Raw genomic sequence first — 14,578 nt, 5'->3', positions numbered from 1 at the left:
CCAAATCAGGGAGCAGGAAAGATCAGAAAATCACCTCTTTCCTTTGAGAGAAATTGCAATGGGAGGTCCGCAGCCAGGGGTAGGATTTGTGTCAATACCTCTAAATTCAGGGGATGTAAGAGAATTTAAAAAGGGAATGGGAAACCTATTAGAAGACCCTCTGGGAGTGTCTGAGAGAGCAGATCAATTCCTTGGCCCCAATACGTATACTTGGGATGAAATACATTTTGAGACTATTGTTTACAGCTGAGGAAAGGGAGATGATTAGGAGAGCAGGAATGAGAAATTGGGATCAAAGACAACAACAGGGACCCAGTGCAGATAATAAATGGCCTTTACAACGGCCCAATTGGGACAATCAAAATCCAGCACATCGAACTAACATGGAAGATTTAAAAGATATGATTATCCAGGGCATCCGGGAATCAGTTCCAAGAGGTCAGAATATCAATAAAGCCTTCAATGAACATCAGAAGAAAGACGAAACTCCCACAGAGTGGCTAGAAAGGCTAAGAAAAAGTTTGCAGCTTTACTCAGGATTAGATCCTGATACACCTGTGGGACAGGCTCTATTAAAAACACAATTTGTAGCCAAGTCTTGGGCAGACATTCAAAATAAATTGGAAAAAATTGAGGATTGGCAAGAAAAGGGTTTGGATGAGTTATTGCGAGAAGCTCACAAAGTGTATGTGAGGCGGGAGGAAGAAAGTCAAAGGAGACAGGGAAGAATATTGGTAGCAGCAGTAAGAGAAGGGCATTGTAATAGGCAATAAACAGCCAGAAAAATTTTAGAATTAATTAATTTATTTGAGGTAAGTGAGCAAACAGCGCTGGGCACGCCGGGAGTCACCGCTCCACCAAGACGCGCACTCGGGTCCTCGCGGGGTCCTTTCTTATAGAGTTCTTTTTCCCGCCGGTGCAAGGCTCCGCCTCTCCTTGGAAAATTCCATACTCTGCGTTCTTTTTCCCGCCGTTGCAAAGCTCTGCCCCTTCTTGGAAAATTCCATCTTCTGCATGGTGATAGCCGTTCCTCGGGACATGCGCAGTCACTCAAAATGTTATATAACTTAAGGTTTGATACATGACAGGGTATAGCTTCCAACATTAACTCTCACATAACCACAACATTCAATGCTTTACAAACATGAATATAACTTCTAACATTTAACAACCAGCATTTAACATAACTTCCAACATATAACAAACATAACTTCCAGCATTTTAATAAACATTGCATTTTAACATTCAACCATATACATTCACATTTGATCAGCAAATTGATTTCATGATTCACCTATAACAGCATAAGGAAGGGAACATGAAAGGCGAAAGAATTCACAGGGACTGGGAGAAAGATATCAAGAGACTCAACATGGACCTGAAATGTTGAGACATGTATTAAAGAATGTGGAATGCTTCTATTGCCATAGGAAGGGACACCTGAAAAGGAATTGTGGGAAACGTTTGCAGGATGAACAAGTTTTTAAAGAGGATTAGCGGGGTCAGGGGCTCTATTTGCTGGGGACCTCGCGAAGTTCAGAGCCCTTGATAAAATTGAAATTGGGTCCCCAGTGACAGGAATTTGAGTTCTCAGTGGACTCTGGAGCAGAAAAATCAACAGTACAACAAATACCTTGGGGGTGTTCTTCATCCCCAGAAACTACACAAGTTATTGGAGAATTATTCTTCACCCTGTGACTCTAACATTGTTCCATTTTAACACGAATCAGGGGAACACATCTCACAGGAGAGGACGTGCAGTTCCCCGCAGGGCAGGGCAGGGCAGGGCCGTCTCCTCGTCCCCGCCGGGGCAGGGCAGGCAGGGCAGGACGCTCCTTCCCCCGCCAGAGGAAGGCGCCTGGTGCTGCGGGGGCGCTCGCGCCGCGGCCGTTGGGCCGGTTGGGCGGGATGGGGCGCGTGAGGCGGGCGGCGCGTGGGCCGCGCTGGGCAGGGGGCGAAGATGGCGGGGGGGGCCGGGACCGCGCTGGTGCGGAGCCAGCCCTGGGCCTGTGCTCCCCGGGGCCCGGGTGGCTCCGGGAGCCGAGGGCACAAGGGCGCCATGGAGCGGGGCCGTCCCTGCGCGGGGATCTTCCCTCGCGTCCTTCCTCGGGGGTCAGGAGTGGCTGCGGGAACGGCCTCCGTCAGGCCCTGCTGCTGTGCTGGGGCTCTTCGTGCACTGAGGGGAGGAGCCCAGGCCCGAGCGTTCCCTGCTGAGGGCCAGTGCCCCTGGAGATGGGGTGGTCAGCAGTGACCCTCTTGAGACCCTTTCCCCGCGGCATCCAGGCCCCACGGCCTGCTCGCTCTGCAGAGCAGCACCACCAGCTTGGGGCCCCGCAGGGCACGTGGATCAGGCCAGCACAGACACAGTTCCCTGGGGAAAACCTGGGGAAAAAAAGAGGCATGGACGTCCTGGTAGGGGAGCAAGGGAGCAATTCTCTCGTTCCAAAGGGTAATGAATGACTCAGACTTCTTCCTGCCTACTGCAGCTTGGGACAGGCTGCCCTTTCACTGGGGCAGCAGAACAGCCAGAGGCGTCCCAGGGCCAGGAATCTTGTGCTGGGGAGAGGGGCTGGCAGAGCAGGGCTGCCAGCAGCTGGCAATAAGGATCTCTTGGAGACAAGGCCAGCAGGCGCAGGGTGGCTCTGTGTCCTCATACTAGGGCTGGTCCTCAGCTCTGGGGCTGATCTCTCAGCTCCCCAGGATCTGCTGTGGCTTTCAGAGGGGCCGGGGCCACGGTGCAAGTGCCCAGAGCTTTGCAGCACCCTGTGGTGGGCACTGCCATGGGGCCAGCCCAGACTGGGCAGCTCTGATGGGGGAGAGGGCAGGAGAGGTGGAGAGGGCTGGGGAGAGCCTGGGCTGGGTAGAAAGTGTCTGGGAGAGGAGAAGAGCCGTGTAGAGCTCAGCTGTTGGAGCGTGCATGGTGAAGGCACCTAGCGGGGTGCTGACGGTGCAGAGCCAGGTGACACAGTGAAGGAAAGAAGGCACCAAAGCTGCAGAAGAGAGAGGCCGGGGGATCTGTGCCATGTTCCCCGGGGCAATTTTCCCTGAGCACCTCACACACCAGCCATTTCCACCTCTGGCCATGCACCCCAGCCCTGAGGAGGAACTTTTGCTGCATGGGCCCCCTCATCCCCCTCTGGGGCTTCGTGATACCCAACTCCACTGCCATTGTTAATGAATAGGACACTAGTTTCCTCCTGACACTCGTTACACACCAAGTCCCACAGCTTTTCTCACAGCTGGACTCTCATCCAAGCACATTCTTAGGCAGCTCCTGCACGCTTAGGTGCTCTTGGCCTTGTCTCAAGAGATGCTGAAAAATTCTTTTGGTTTAGATCCCACCAAGTCACCTGGGTGGCTTTCACAGCCACATCCCACCTTGGATTTCCCACCTGCAGGCAGTGCCTCTGACTTCCTGCTTCACCAGCCCCCGGAGACGGTCTCCGTGCCTGGTCATTTCCTTGCATGGTCTCTTTCAGTGATGCTCCTCAGTGGGGCTTTCTAATACCCTCAGAAACTTGGAGGTTTGCTGCTGAATTTTACTTCTCTAGAGGCTTTTTGACCTGTCATCATCATCTTCTGTTCAAGAATTCAGTACCAGCGAGCTCATGAACATTCACAACGCCTTAACAAGCCAAGCCTCTGGGAATAATTTGTCTTCAAACCTTACGTGGTTAAGTGGAGAGCTTTCAGGAGTGCAGACAAAGTGAAAATAGTTTATTTTCACCATCAGAACAGCGATCAGAAAATATTCAAGGTTCCCCCCCCCTTTTTTTTTTTCCTTTTTTTTTTCTTTTTTTTTCCTGTTTACACCTTCTGTGATGTCAGCAAACTCCAGCTGTTCTTGATCCTGAGCATCCCCTGATGATGCAGTCTGAATGCACATGGAAATCAAGGCCCTTTCTGTCCCACAATCTGCTGGTCTTTGTCCCCACCTCCACCCCCACCATTTCCCTCCCTGAACTCCTGGGACACAAAGCACCTTGTTCAAATTGGAGCTGCCTCCACTGAAGGCTGTGGCTGCAAGTTCCAGCTCCTTGGCACCAACTCCCACCTGTGTCACTTGGGGAAAGAGCTGCCTGCAGACACAGGAGGAGGTTTCTTAATGACCAACAAACCAAAACAGAGCAAGGTGCACCTCAATGAAAAATAAAATGCATTCCTTTGCTGTCCACATTGCCTCCCCTGAAGTCCACTTCCCACAGCAGATAACCTTAGACCAATGGAAACACCTTCTGTGATGGGCCCAGACCCCAAGATCCCCCCCAAGCCCTGCTGCAGGCAGGGATGAGAGTTCTCCTCTAACCTTGGGCACCGGCTCCTCCTCCAGAAGCGCTCCTGGAGGTCCTGGGTCACATTTCCCAGTCCCACATGGGGTCTTCAGCTGCTTCAGGCTGACTTGGAAGCCGTGCCCACCTTGGTCTGGGCAACCGAATCAACTCCTGGATGGAGATGTCAGGTATCTTTACAGTATCCTTATCATTCTGTTTGGAAAAGACCTTCAAGATCATCGAGTCCAACCAGTACCCTAACTCTGCCGCATCCACCACTAAACCCTGTCCCCTGGCACCACATCTGTCTTTTTAGAAGTCTCCAGGGATGGTGGCTCAAGCACCTCCTTGGACAGCCTGGATCACCAAGTCCAACTCCCGCCCCAGAACAGGACAACCCCAAAGTTCACACCATGTCCCTGAAGGGTGTTGTCCAAATGTGTCTTGAAAACTTTCAGGCTTGGAGCCATTTCTGCTTCCCCAGGGAGCGCATTCCAGTGCTCCACCACCCTCTGGGTGAAGAATCTCTTCCTAATGTCCAACCTAAACCTCCCCCTGCACATCTTCCCACCATTCCCTTGGGTCCTATCATTGGTCACCAGAGAGGAGAGGTCAGCTCCTGTGCCTATGTAGGACACCCGAAGAATCACACCATGAGCCTGAGAGCATCATTCAAATGCAGCTTGAACTCAGGCAGTCTTGGTGCTGGGACCACTTCCCTGGGGAGCTTGTTCAAGTGTTTGACTGCCCTCTGGGCTGTAATGGTTTTGGAGACACCAACACGGTGTAGGACACCTAGAGAGAGAGAGAGAGAGAGTCCTTAGGACCCTGAAAGACTGGAAGGGTCAGAATTCCCGCCCACTCCCTGTCACAATCTATGAAAGCCAGGAGAGCTGGAAGCTGGGCCCTTCTCCCTTCCTGCTCCTTTCTCCCTTCCGGGGCTGCTGCTGGTTCCTTCAGCTTCCCAGGTGCTCGCTCCAGAATCCAACTGCATCAGGTGCCGTGAGGAGCCGTGGACCTCTCCCCTGGAGCCACCCTGCGTGTCCCATATCCCTGCCATCATCAAGATCGGTTTTGTATATAAATATCTACTTCCCCCTTCTCTCCCCCCCGCCCCTTTACCCTTTTTCCTTGTGTTACAGAAAATTTGTTTCTAGTTTCAGTTTCCAAAGATTAAGTCTCTCTTCCTTATTCCCCTTCTATCTTCCCTTGGGAGGGCAGAGGGGGGGTGTGTCGTGAGCTGATGCCATCACAGAAAATGGTATCCCTCTGTGACAGCATCGGCTCACGACAGGGTAATAGAGAGCAGATCTGTCCTCTGGTTTTTTGGGGTTCACCTTTAATATTTAAACCAGAACATGGGTGAAAAACCTTTTCCTGATATCCAACCTAAACCTCCCCTTATTCACCTTCCTGCCATTTCCCCGACTCCTGTCATTGGTCACAGGAGTGAAGAAATTTGTCCCTGTGCTGAACACCTGAACAGGCTCTGTCCTCAGGACCCTTCCCTGGGTCGGCAGTGCCAGCCCTTGCTGCTCTCCCGATGGTGGGCACCTCAAGGGGGTCTGGGTGCTGAGGGTGATGGCAGGGATGTGGTGGTGGTTGCTGCTTCTCCACGAGCAGAACAGAGAGAAACCAGGTTGCTAAGCCTAGGGAGCAGGCAAGGAAGGGGAGGGGACGGCAGCTCCGTGGCCCTGAAACACTGTTGGGGATGGGGCAAAAGGCTTCCAAGCCCCAGGGGATGGGCCAATGCAGACAGCACAAAGAGAAGTGGGAACTGGTGAAATGAGGGTTTTTGCTTGCTGTGGACATGCAGCCAGGGAGACCTTGGAGCTCCAGGGCTGGTTTGGGGGCATGAAAATCCCTTTGGTCCGTGTAAGTGTGGACTGCCAGCGCTGCCATGTCTGTCCCTTTGGTCCATCTCCTGGGTGATGGTCCCCATGGAGAACCCACCCATACTCCACTATGATGACACCCATGTAGCATTCAGACCAGTGCCAGCTGCACAGCACCTGGAGCAGTGCACAGGTGGCACAGGACTGGAGTTGGATGCCAGCTCTGTGCTGGGATCTTGCCTCTCCTGAGATTCTGTTGGCAAATCTGGGCTGTTTCTTGGGAAAACCCAAGTGCGACGACAGTCCCATTGCCTGGAACCACAGCACCCTGTGGCAGGGTGAGCAGTGCTGGTTAAGGGGGGCAGAGGGGAGCCTGGGGGGCTGCAGCGGGGCTGGGGGGGAACAGCTCTGGGGTGAGGGTTGCAGGCTTGGCCCGGGTGCCCTCCCTGGTTGCTCGTCGCCTTTCCAGAGGTGTGCGCAGAGCGACCCGCTGAGTTAGCCCGAAGACACGAGCGAGATGAGCAGCCCAAAGGTAAAAACTGAAGCCCAATCCAAAGCCAAACTCCCCCAGAGGTGCTATGGAGTCTCTGCTGTGGGGATCACCTCCTATCTGAGGTGGCAGCCGAGAGCTGGAGGTGGTGACAAAGAGCTGGAGGTGGTGATGCCATTAACCCCTGTGTCCAGCTCCTCTGTCTACCACCGCTGGTTGTGTTTACTCAAGGGACCAACCTCTCCCTCTCTATGGCATCAGGGAAAGAAGCAATCGAACCCGAAAGGGAAGGAGGATGAAAATGAGGCTGCACGGGAGATTGGGCTGCTGCAGAAACAACTTCAGATTGCAGCTGCCAAGAGGAGATCATACCATGCCAACGCGAGGCAGCAAATGCTGTCCCAGGAGTGAGTGCAGCTTCTCTTGTTGGGGACATTCCTCCATGCCGAGATCTGGGAACCTGGGTGTGGATGTAGCGTGGGGTGAGGACCTGCTCCAGCACTGCAGCTGGGATGGGCTCCATGTCCTTTGCTGTTCCGTTTTTACAGAAGAGAAATAGAGTCCCTGACGCAAGAGCGTGAAGAGACATGGTTCAAGCTCAGCCAGCTGCAGAGAAAGGCCATGCTGGAGGAGAAAGCGCTTGGAAAGCTGCAGCAGCTTTCAGACAGCTGGTATTTTTATGCGTCTTTGGTCAGAGAGAGAAAAGGCCTGCTTGCTCAGCTGGACAAAGAGGTAAAAGTGTCTGGACTGTTCCCTGTCTGAGCATGGCAGTGAGAGCGTGAGCCCTGTGACTGAAACTCCTCGGTGTAAAATACATGGAATTTAGGCCTTGGAATGTGATGGTGCCTGCAGGTAAAAGACACGTGCCAGTGACCCGTGGGGAGAGCCAGGCTGCCCTTCAGGTCAGCAGCACTGGCTAGAAGAGCAAGGTCCAACTCGCAACCTTGTTGTCCTGCTACTCTCTGCAGCTCCTCTTTGATGGCACAAAGACGTGTCTGGGGTCGCAAAACATCCCCCCACCCCCCTCCCAACTTCATTCTTCCCAGGCGTTTATTCCCTCTGCCAGCTCCCCACTTCTGGCAGAAGTTTTCCTCCACTCCTTCCAAGGGGGGACTGCACAGAGCCCTGTCTGGCCAGCATGATACCCTTACCAAAGCCATCCTTCCACCCTGCCCCAAGGGTCTGCTGTGCCTTGTCCAGCACTGGGGCTGAATTTCCCGGGGGGGGGGATTAAAGCTGCTCCTGTAAGTGTGAGCTCAGGAATGACATGGTTGCTGTAGCTCAGGTCAGGAGAGGGTATTTTCTTTGGCTAAATGTCCTCACAAGAATCCAGAACACAGGGGTGGAGGTTAAACTTCCTCCTGTTTTTTTCTTTTGTCTCTGTGTGTGCAGATACTAGAGCTTGAAGAGAAGATTGTGAAGCAAAACCAGAAAGTAGCCAAGATCAAGCAATCCCACAATGTCAAACAGCTAGAAAAGGAGGCTGAGAGACTAGAGAAGCGTCTGCAAACAGTAAGCAAACATCTTGCAGATGTTTGGAGACCATGTTTGGGGCCACACTGGGGCCTGTGTGCAAAATGCTTTTTGCTGAGGACAAAGGGAAATGGCGCAGATGCGTTTGGTTGACACAAGCTGCATAAAGGCCCTGGCTTGTTCTCCTGGCCTGATGGCTCCCAGAATATCCCACGCCTGGTGACCCAAATGCAGCACTTGTGCCATGCCAGGAAGCCTGAAGGTCTGCACCTGTTTAGAGCTGCCCAAAGCCACCTTGCTTTGGGCAACACCAGCTCCAGGGCTCTGCTGGGATCAGTATGTTGCCTCTGCAGTCCTGGGGAGGAGGACAGTGCAGGGCCAGCTTAAAATCTCTTGGGGTGCATTTGTCCCAGCCCTGCTCAAGGTCTGTCAGCAGAGACCTGAGCCCCTCAGTCCTGCACCAGCTTCAAACCATTTGCTTCCTTCTCCCCAGGCCACTGTTCTTCTCAATACCACCCTGACTGAAAAGAAGCAGCTCAAAGGGGAGATTCAAAGCCTGCGAGTCCGAAAAGCTGTTTTGGACAACATCTCCTTGAGGCTCCATCAGAAGCTGAATGAACAGACGCAAAAGATGACCACTACTCTTGAGCAGTCCACAGGGGCCTACGACCAGCGGTAGGTGGCCCTGCAAAAGCCCCCTGTGGCAAACTGAGCAGTGAGGGGCAATGCCAGGGATGAGCAGGGATGTGACAAGAGACTGGCTGCAAGGGTAGAGAGAAGATCCACTGCTCCTCTCTGGAGCTGGGTGCTCAGGGTTGGGTGCTGGGTCAGGCACAGATGGTGGGAATGGCCAGGAATACAAAGCCCTGCACTGACCCGTGAGGTAACCTGCTGCTCTCTGTGTGCAGGATGGAGACCCTGGCAGAGATGTCAGCACTGGAAGAGAAGCACAGGAAAGAGCATGTCAGGCTGCTGAAGCGGCAGCGGGTCTTTGAAAGCATGAAGAGTCTGAGGAGCTTCATGGAGACCAAACGCAGAGACCGCTCACAACTGGAGAAAGAGGCGCAAAAGAGAAGAGGTATCAGACAAGTGAAAGCACCTGCAGCTGGGACCACAGAGCAGGAGTCTGCTGGGCTGGCAAGGGGGCTGCTTAGGGCACTGCACCCCAAAGGCCGGACATCTCCCCTGCCTGCAGGCTCCTTCACCCCAGCCTTTGCTCCAGAGGAGAAAAGGCTGAGCAGTGATAACCCAGTGAGGCCACCCAAAGCCCTGTGTCTTGGGGTGCCCTGCAGAGCGGGAGGGATGTGGAGGCAGGGAGTTGCCACCATGGTCAGCCAGGGCTCTTTTCATCATCCCGGGGAGGGATCCCACTGTGTTTGCCCCATCCCATGCAGACAGTGAGAGCTTTGCTTCATTTTGGAGCGAAATAAAGAGACTTCCAGCCTCCCCTACCCCCCAAGCACCCCACCAAACCCCACAGCACCCATGGGGGAAGGCTCTGCAAAGGGCAGCCTGTGGGGACATGCACAAGCCAGGCTCTCTGCTTCTTCCTCAGCCTTCAAGGCAGCCCAGCAGGAGAGACTAAGCCGGGGGGAGAGCTGGGAGAGCCGGGAGGCGGTTCACAGGTACCTGCTGGAGCTCTCGGAGAACGGGAACATAGAAGAAGAGCTGAATCGCTGCGTGGAAAAGCTGGAGAAGGAGTTTTCCTGCCTGAGCTATTCCACTGAGCTGAACGAGAACGTGGAGAAGTTGCAGCTGAGGATCGAGGCTCTCCAGGTCTGTTCCAGGCTCTCCACGTCTCCCCTTTCTCAGCTGGTGCTTTTGGGCTGGGCTGGGCTGGGATTTTCCTCTCCCATGTGTCCAGCATGACTGCCGACAGCAGAGCCCAGCTCTGGGCCTGCCACACGGGTGGGATGAGGGGAATGCAAAGGGGCAGCAAAGAACAGAACTCCAGGAGACAGAGAGCCGTGTTCTCGGAGCCAAAAGTGTCTCACTGCTGCCACCGTGTACCCAGCAGAAATACTGCCGTGTCCAAGAGGGCCCAGAGCTGCCTCGGCCGTCTGTGGGGCTGGCTGGAAGAAGAATGGCTGCCTGTTGTGGGGCCGTCACCTGCCCTCCTGGCCAGGGGATGGTGGTCCCCAGAGGGGTCAAGTGGGATGTCCCTGCTCCCAGGGCAGAGGAGGGATGGTCCCCAGCCTCTGTTGGGCATGCCTGGTGGGCATTCAGCCAGAACCCCCTCCACGTGCTTGTGTTTACACAGGAAGAAATTGCAGCTATCACAAGGGAGCAGGACACTGCAAAGAGCAGCAGCCTTCAAGTCCTGCAGGAGCTGGAGGTATGGTGGCCGGGGCTTCCCTCAGCAAGGGCAGCAGTGCCCTGTCCTTCCTGGCATGTGTCCTAGGGGAGTCTGGTCCAGTCAAGGCTGCTCTGGCCCAGGGCTGGAGAGGAGTGGGTCAGAAGCTTTGGCATCTGGTGACTGCAGGGCTCCTGCCAGCCCTGGTCCTGCAGCGCCTGGGGCCTCGTCTGTGCACGGGGAGCTTGGGAACCCCTTCTCTAGAGCCTTTCCCCTGCAGGGATGGGAGATTCCCACAGCCTCTGCTGGGATGTCTCCGGTGTCCAGACTGGAGCTGACCAGCACTGGGGGTGGCAGGGGGCTGGTGTGACAGCCGGCAAAATCTTTGTCGATAGGCAAGTCTAAAGGAAACGACCGAGGAAGCCAACATGTGTGAACAGCAATGCAACATGAGCAGCAAAGTCCTGGGCCAGCTCAAGTCTCGCTTGGAGGTTCTGCTCCAGGAGACCAGACGTGACTGCCCCATGATCCTGCTGGAGCTTGGAGGAACAGGGGAGGTCACAGACGAGAACCTGCTGCAGTGTTTCGGTGGGTCAGGGCTGCCCATCTTTCCCCCCATTACGGCCCCACCCTTGTACATCCACCACCCACTTGCGCTGCGTTTTGACAGAGCTGCCGTTTTCCCCAGCCCCGTCATGCGGGGGTGTCCCTCGTGAGACTTTGGGGTCCCAAATTTCCAGACAATTCAGACCTGGCCATATAAATGTGCCAGTGGAGCCCCAAGCCCTCACGTTGCCTCTGGGGGTGGGGACCATCAGCCCTGGGGAGACAGGCTGCCTGGGGGAGATCAGTGGATCCCTGTGGAGCAAAGAGCCCCAGGGGGTGGATTTGGGCAGGAGCCCTGAGTGACCCTGACACTCCCCGCTGCCCAGGTCTCCTGGAGAAGACAATCATCGAGCTCCTGCTGCAGGACTCCAGGGTGCTCTACGCATCAACTGTGGACACAGACTCGGAAGAGCCGGTGTCCATCCCGCTGCTGGCCGGCCTGGCGCTGCTGCAGAGGGTGGTTCCCGTCCGGCTCTGCCCGCCCGCCCTGGCCCTGGAAGGCCCCGACGACCTCCTGGAGGCCTGTGAGTGCGGGAGGGGAGGAGGGCGGGGCCGTGTCCCCGCCGCCAGCCAATCTGCAGCTCCCGCGGGGGGCCTGGCCAATCCCCTGCTGCCACCCCATCCTCCCCAGCCAATCCCGACCAGCCTGCCCCGCCCTAGCGGGTAGATAAGGCCCGGGTGCCGTGGGTGACGGGCGGCCGTTTTGTTGCGCAGTGGACGTGCCGCTGGACTACGAGGAGATGCGGCAGCTGGTCCTCCGGAGCCAGCAGGGGCAGGGCAGCGCCAAGCTGTGAGAGCCTGCTGGGATCGCGGCAGCTGGAGGCGGTTCATTCTTGAGGTCTTTCCTCCTCGGCACCCATCTCCCTTCTCCCCCCACCGGATATCAAAAAATAGTTTTGGTGTATTTATAACACCTTTGCTGTGTCCCTTTTCTAGCCAGGGAAGCTTGTGCGGGGGGAGGCTTGTGATTTCCGGGAGAGATGGCTGAGGGAAGTGGACTGTTGGAGCTGGGTTTTACGAGCAAGGACCTGCCTTTGGGGAAGAGTCTGTCTGCGTCCTCTTATCTCCTTCCTCCTGCCAGATCTCAGGTGTGCTGAGACCCCAAGTCCTTTTCTTTGCTGTCCTCCCCAACTCTGCTCTGGCCCCACCACGGCAAGAAGTTGTCCTGAATATTGTGTCCCTGTTGGCAGGAGGAATCCGGCACACCTGGTGGGAGCAGTTCAGACAAGGAAGAAAGGGGTGGGGGAAAGAGGTTGAGCAGCCATCCCTGCCAACTAGAGTAGAACTAAATAAAGCAATTAAGCAAAATTCAAGTCATTCCATCTCCCGTGTCTGGATGGAGCCTGACACCTTCTGCAGGCTTCAAATGGTCGCTGGGTGATACTTTGGCACAGCTTCACCCACTGCTGACATCTGCTGAGGTGGGAACAGTTGCTGTGCATCGTGGTGCTATCGCCATTGCAAACCCCAAGGCACCTCCTGCAGCCCGGGCACCACGTGGCTGCAAAGATGAGCTGGAGATCGTGTTCCCAACCCTGCACCGTGGCTGCTCCATGTTGGGGTCCTGGAGGGATGTGGGGAGGAGGGGGTACCTGTGCTTGCCTGCTGGTCCCTGCTAAGCTGGGGAACACAGACAGCTCTTTGCTGGTTCTGGCCTGGTGGGACCAGATGGCTTCTAGCCACAGCCCAGTGCAAAACGGGCTGTTTGTGGTTGGGAGCTGGGCTGGGCAACGGTGGGACAGAGGGGCTGGAGAGCACGCAAGGGTGACGTGCAGTCCCTGTCCGTGGAAAGGGGGATTCCACTAAACCATCTCTAAAGGAGCCTTCCAACCCAAACCCTTCTATGATTCCATGAAACATGTATGTTGTCAGAATGTACATACAACTCCTAGTCATGCAAGTCTAAAAAAACCTACAAGGATTCTTTACTCAAAAGGAGGGGCTATTAAATGTGCCTTTTGGTATAAAAGGAAAAGCTTTCAAAACTACCAGCTCAGTTATTCACAAAAATGACACTAATCAAGCTGAACTCTACCTCACACAGGAACCAAGGCAGGGAAAAATCTCGACCGTTTTGAAGCTTCAGCAACATAAACATGGAATCGCCATGTTTGATCCTAGAGGATTCCAGTTTCCCAAATATTAGCTAAGGAACTATTACTTACCACCATGAGAGCAGAATATTTTCTCATCCACAACAGCTGCAATTGGTGAACAGTGAAAACAGTCTGTGAAGGTTTTCCACAGCTTAATATTCTATCTCCTCTATTTGGAAAGGGTTGCAGGAAATGAGAGAGTTCCTGCTGAGCTCCAAGCAAAGAATGAGTGACAAATCCCAATACTTCCCTCAGTCTGAGCGTGGCTTCCTTCCCCTGTCATGTCAGATGGTATTTCACCTTGAGGCCCTTATCAGTTGCCTTCATCTAGTGTGTTGGCAGCTCTTCACAGATAAGCAGGGTCAGGTTTGAAAATTGAGCTCATCGTAACATACCTAGGAAACAAGACTGAAAATGTACTGGTCTTGGCAACGAAAAATTCACAGGGTAAGTAACACAACTTCAACCTACATAAGTGGACAACAGCCCAAGCTGAAATATGTTACTGAAAATCTTTCCTATGCTGCAGCCTCTGCAGAGGTTCTTAAGGAGCAAGTAAGTAGTGAGTGAAGGCTACTCTGGACAACACCATGTGAGGCTAGGATGGAGGTAGCTGTTCTGAAAGCTGACATCCTGGTTGGCACACTGAAAGCGGCAAAAAGACTAAATCCTCAAACTTTCCTATTTAGGCACCCACAGATTTCTATTCCCAGTAAAGCCTGTTGTATAGCTGTCAAAGAGATATTCTCTCTCACTTGCTTTAAATGGAGAAAGAGGATCATCCAGCTATTAAAAACAGTTGAGCCAAAGAGTATGGATAAAAGTGTGCTGACAACAGGGAGGACTGTGTCTGACAAATGCAGTTCTCTGATTTTTCCTTTTTTCTAAGTACACCTTTGATGGGGTCTGAGGGTTGCTTGCTGTTGGCCTCATACAGTGAGCAGAGTGTGTGATTCTCACAGATGTTAATCTGAAGTGTGGTCAGATTTCACTTCTGGATGAGTTGGGATTCTCTGACAAGGTTTCTGATAGACAAGAACACTTGTTAACCTCCAACCATATAATTTCCCGTAGTTTGTGTAGCAGTAGCTTAATGCTGGTTGTTTCCTGCTGTGTTGCAGCAGGTTCAAATACTGGGCAATAGAAGCTCTGCATTTGGAAGAGGAGGGTTAGATTCCTGTCCCTGCTGTGGATTCAAGTCAGTTTAATCCTGTGTGTGTTGCCCGGTCAGTGAAGTGGAGGAATTTCTTACCTGGGTATTTCTAATTAGTGTTAGTACCTGTTGCTTGGAAGCTCTCTCCAGTGTGGAAGTGTGTTAAAAGATAAAAAGTAGCCTAGCATAGGCACTTAGCAGTTTCTTTTCAATTCTGAGTTTGAAGTGATGTGATCAAGAGTTGGTAAGTGCCTGTAGTGAAGTAGAATTTTTTTTTACATCAGCCACTTTCAAGTTATTTATTCTCTTTGTGTCTGTAGTGCAAAACTGGATGTGAACCTGTCACCAGGAACTGCTAAAT

General features: G+C 53.6%; 1 protein-coding gene across 1 annotated transcript; it reads left to right on the top strand.

Annotated features, from left to right (window-relative positions):
• Window positions 1-1,960: 1,960 nt before the first annotated feature.
• LOC127393827 (coiled-coil domain-containing protein 63-like) lies at window positions 1,961-11,762 on the top strand. The gene is made up of 12 exons (XM_051639315.1): window positions 1,961-2,140; window positions 6,858-7,003; window positions 7,145-7,219; window positions 7,292-7,328; window positions 7,989-8,108; window positions 8,563-8,744; window positions 8,978-9,147; window positions 9,625-9,845; window positions 10,330-10,404; window positions 10,758-10,950; window positions 11,295-11,492; window positions 11,683-11,762. The coding sequence occupies exons 1-12, from the start codon at window positions 1,961-1,963 to the stop codon at window positions 11,760-11,762; spliced, it is 1,677 nt and encodes a 558-aa protein (XP_051495275.1).
• Window positions 11,763-14,578: the final 2,816 nt, after the last annotated feature.

Source organism: Apus apus, chromosome 23 (assembly GCF_020740795.1).
Source record: "Apus apus isolate bApuApu2 chromosome 23, bApuApu2.pri.cur, whole genome shotgun sequence".
NCBI classification, from domain to species: domain Eukaryota; kingdom Metazoa; phylum Chordata; class Aves; order Apodiformes; family Apodidae; genus Apus; species Apus apus.
The sequence above is the reverse complement of the archived record's forward strand: the minus strand, read 5'-3'. Positions and strand labels throughout refer to the sequence as shown.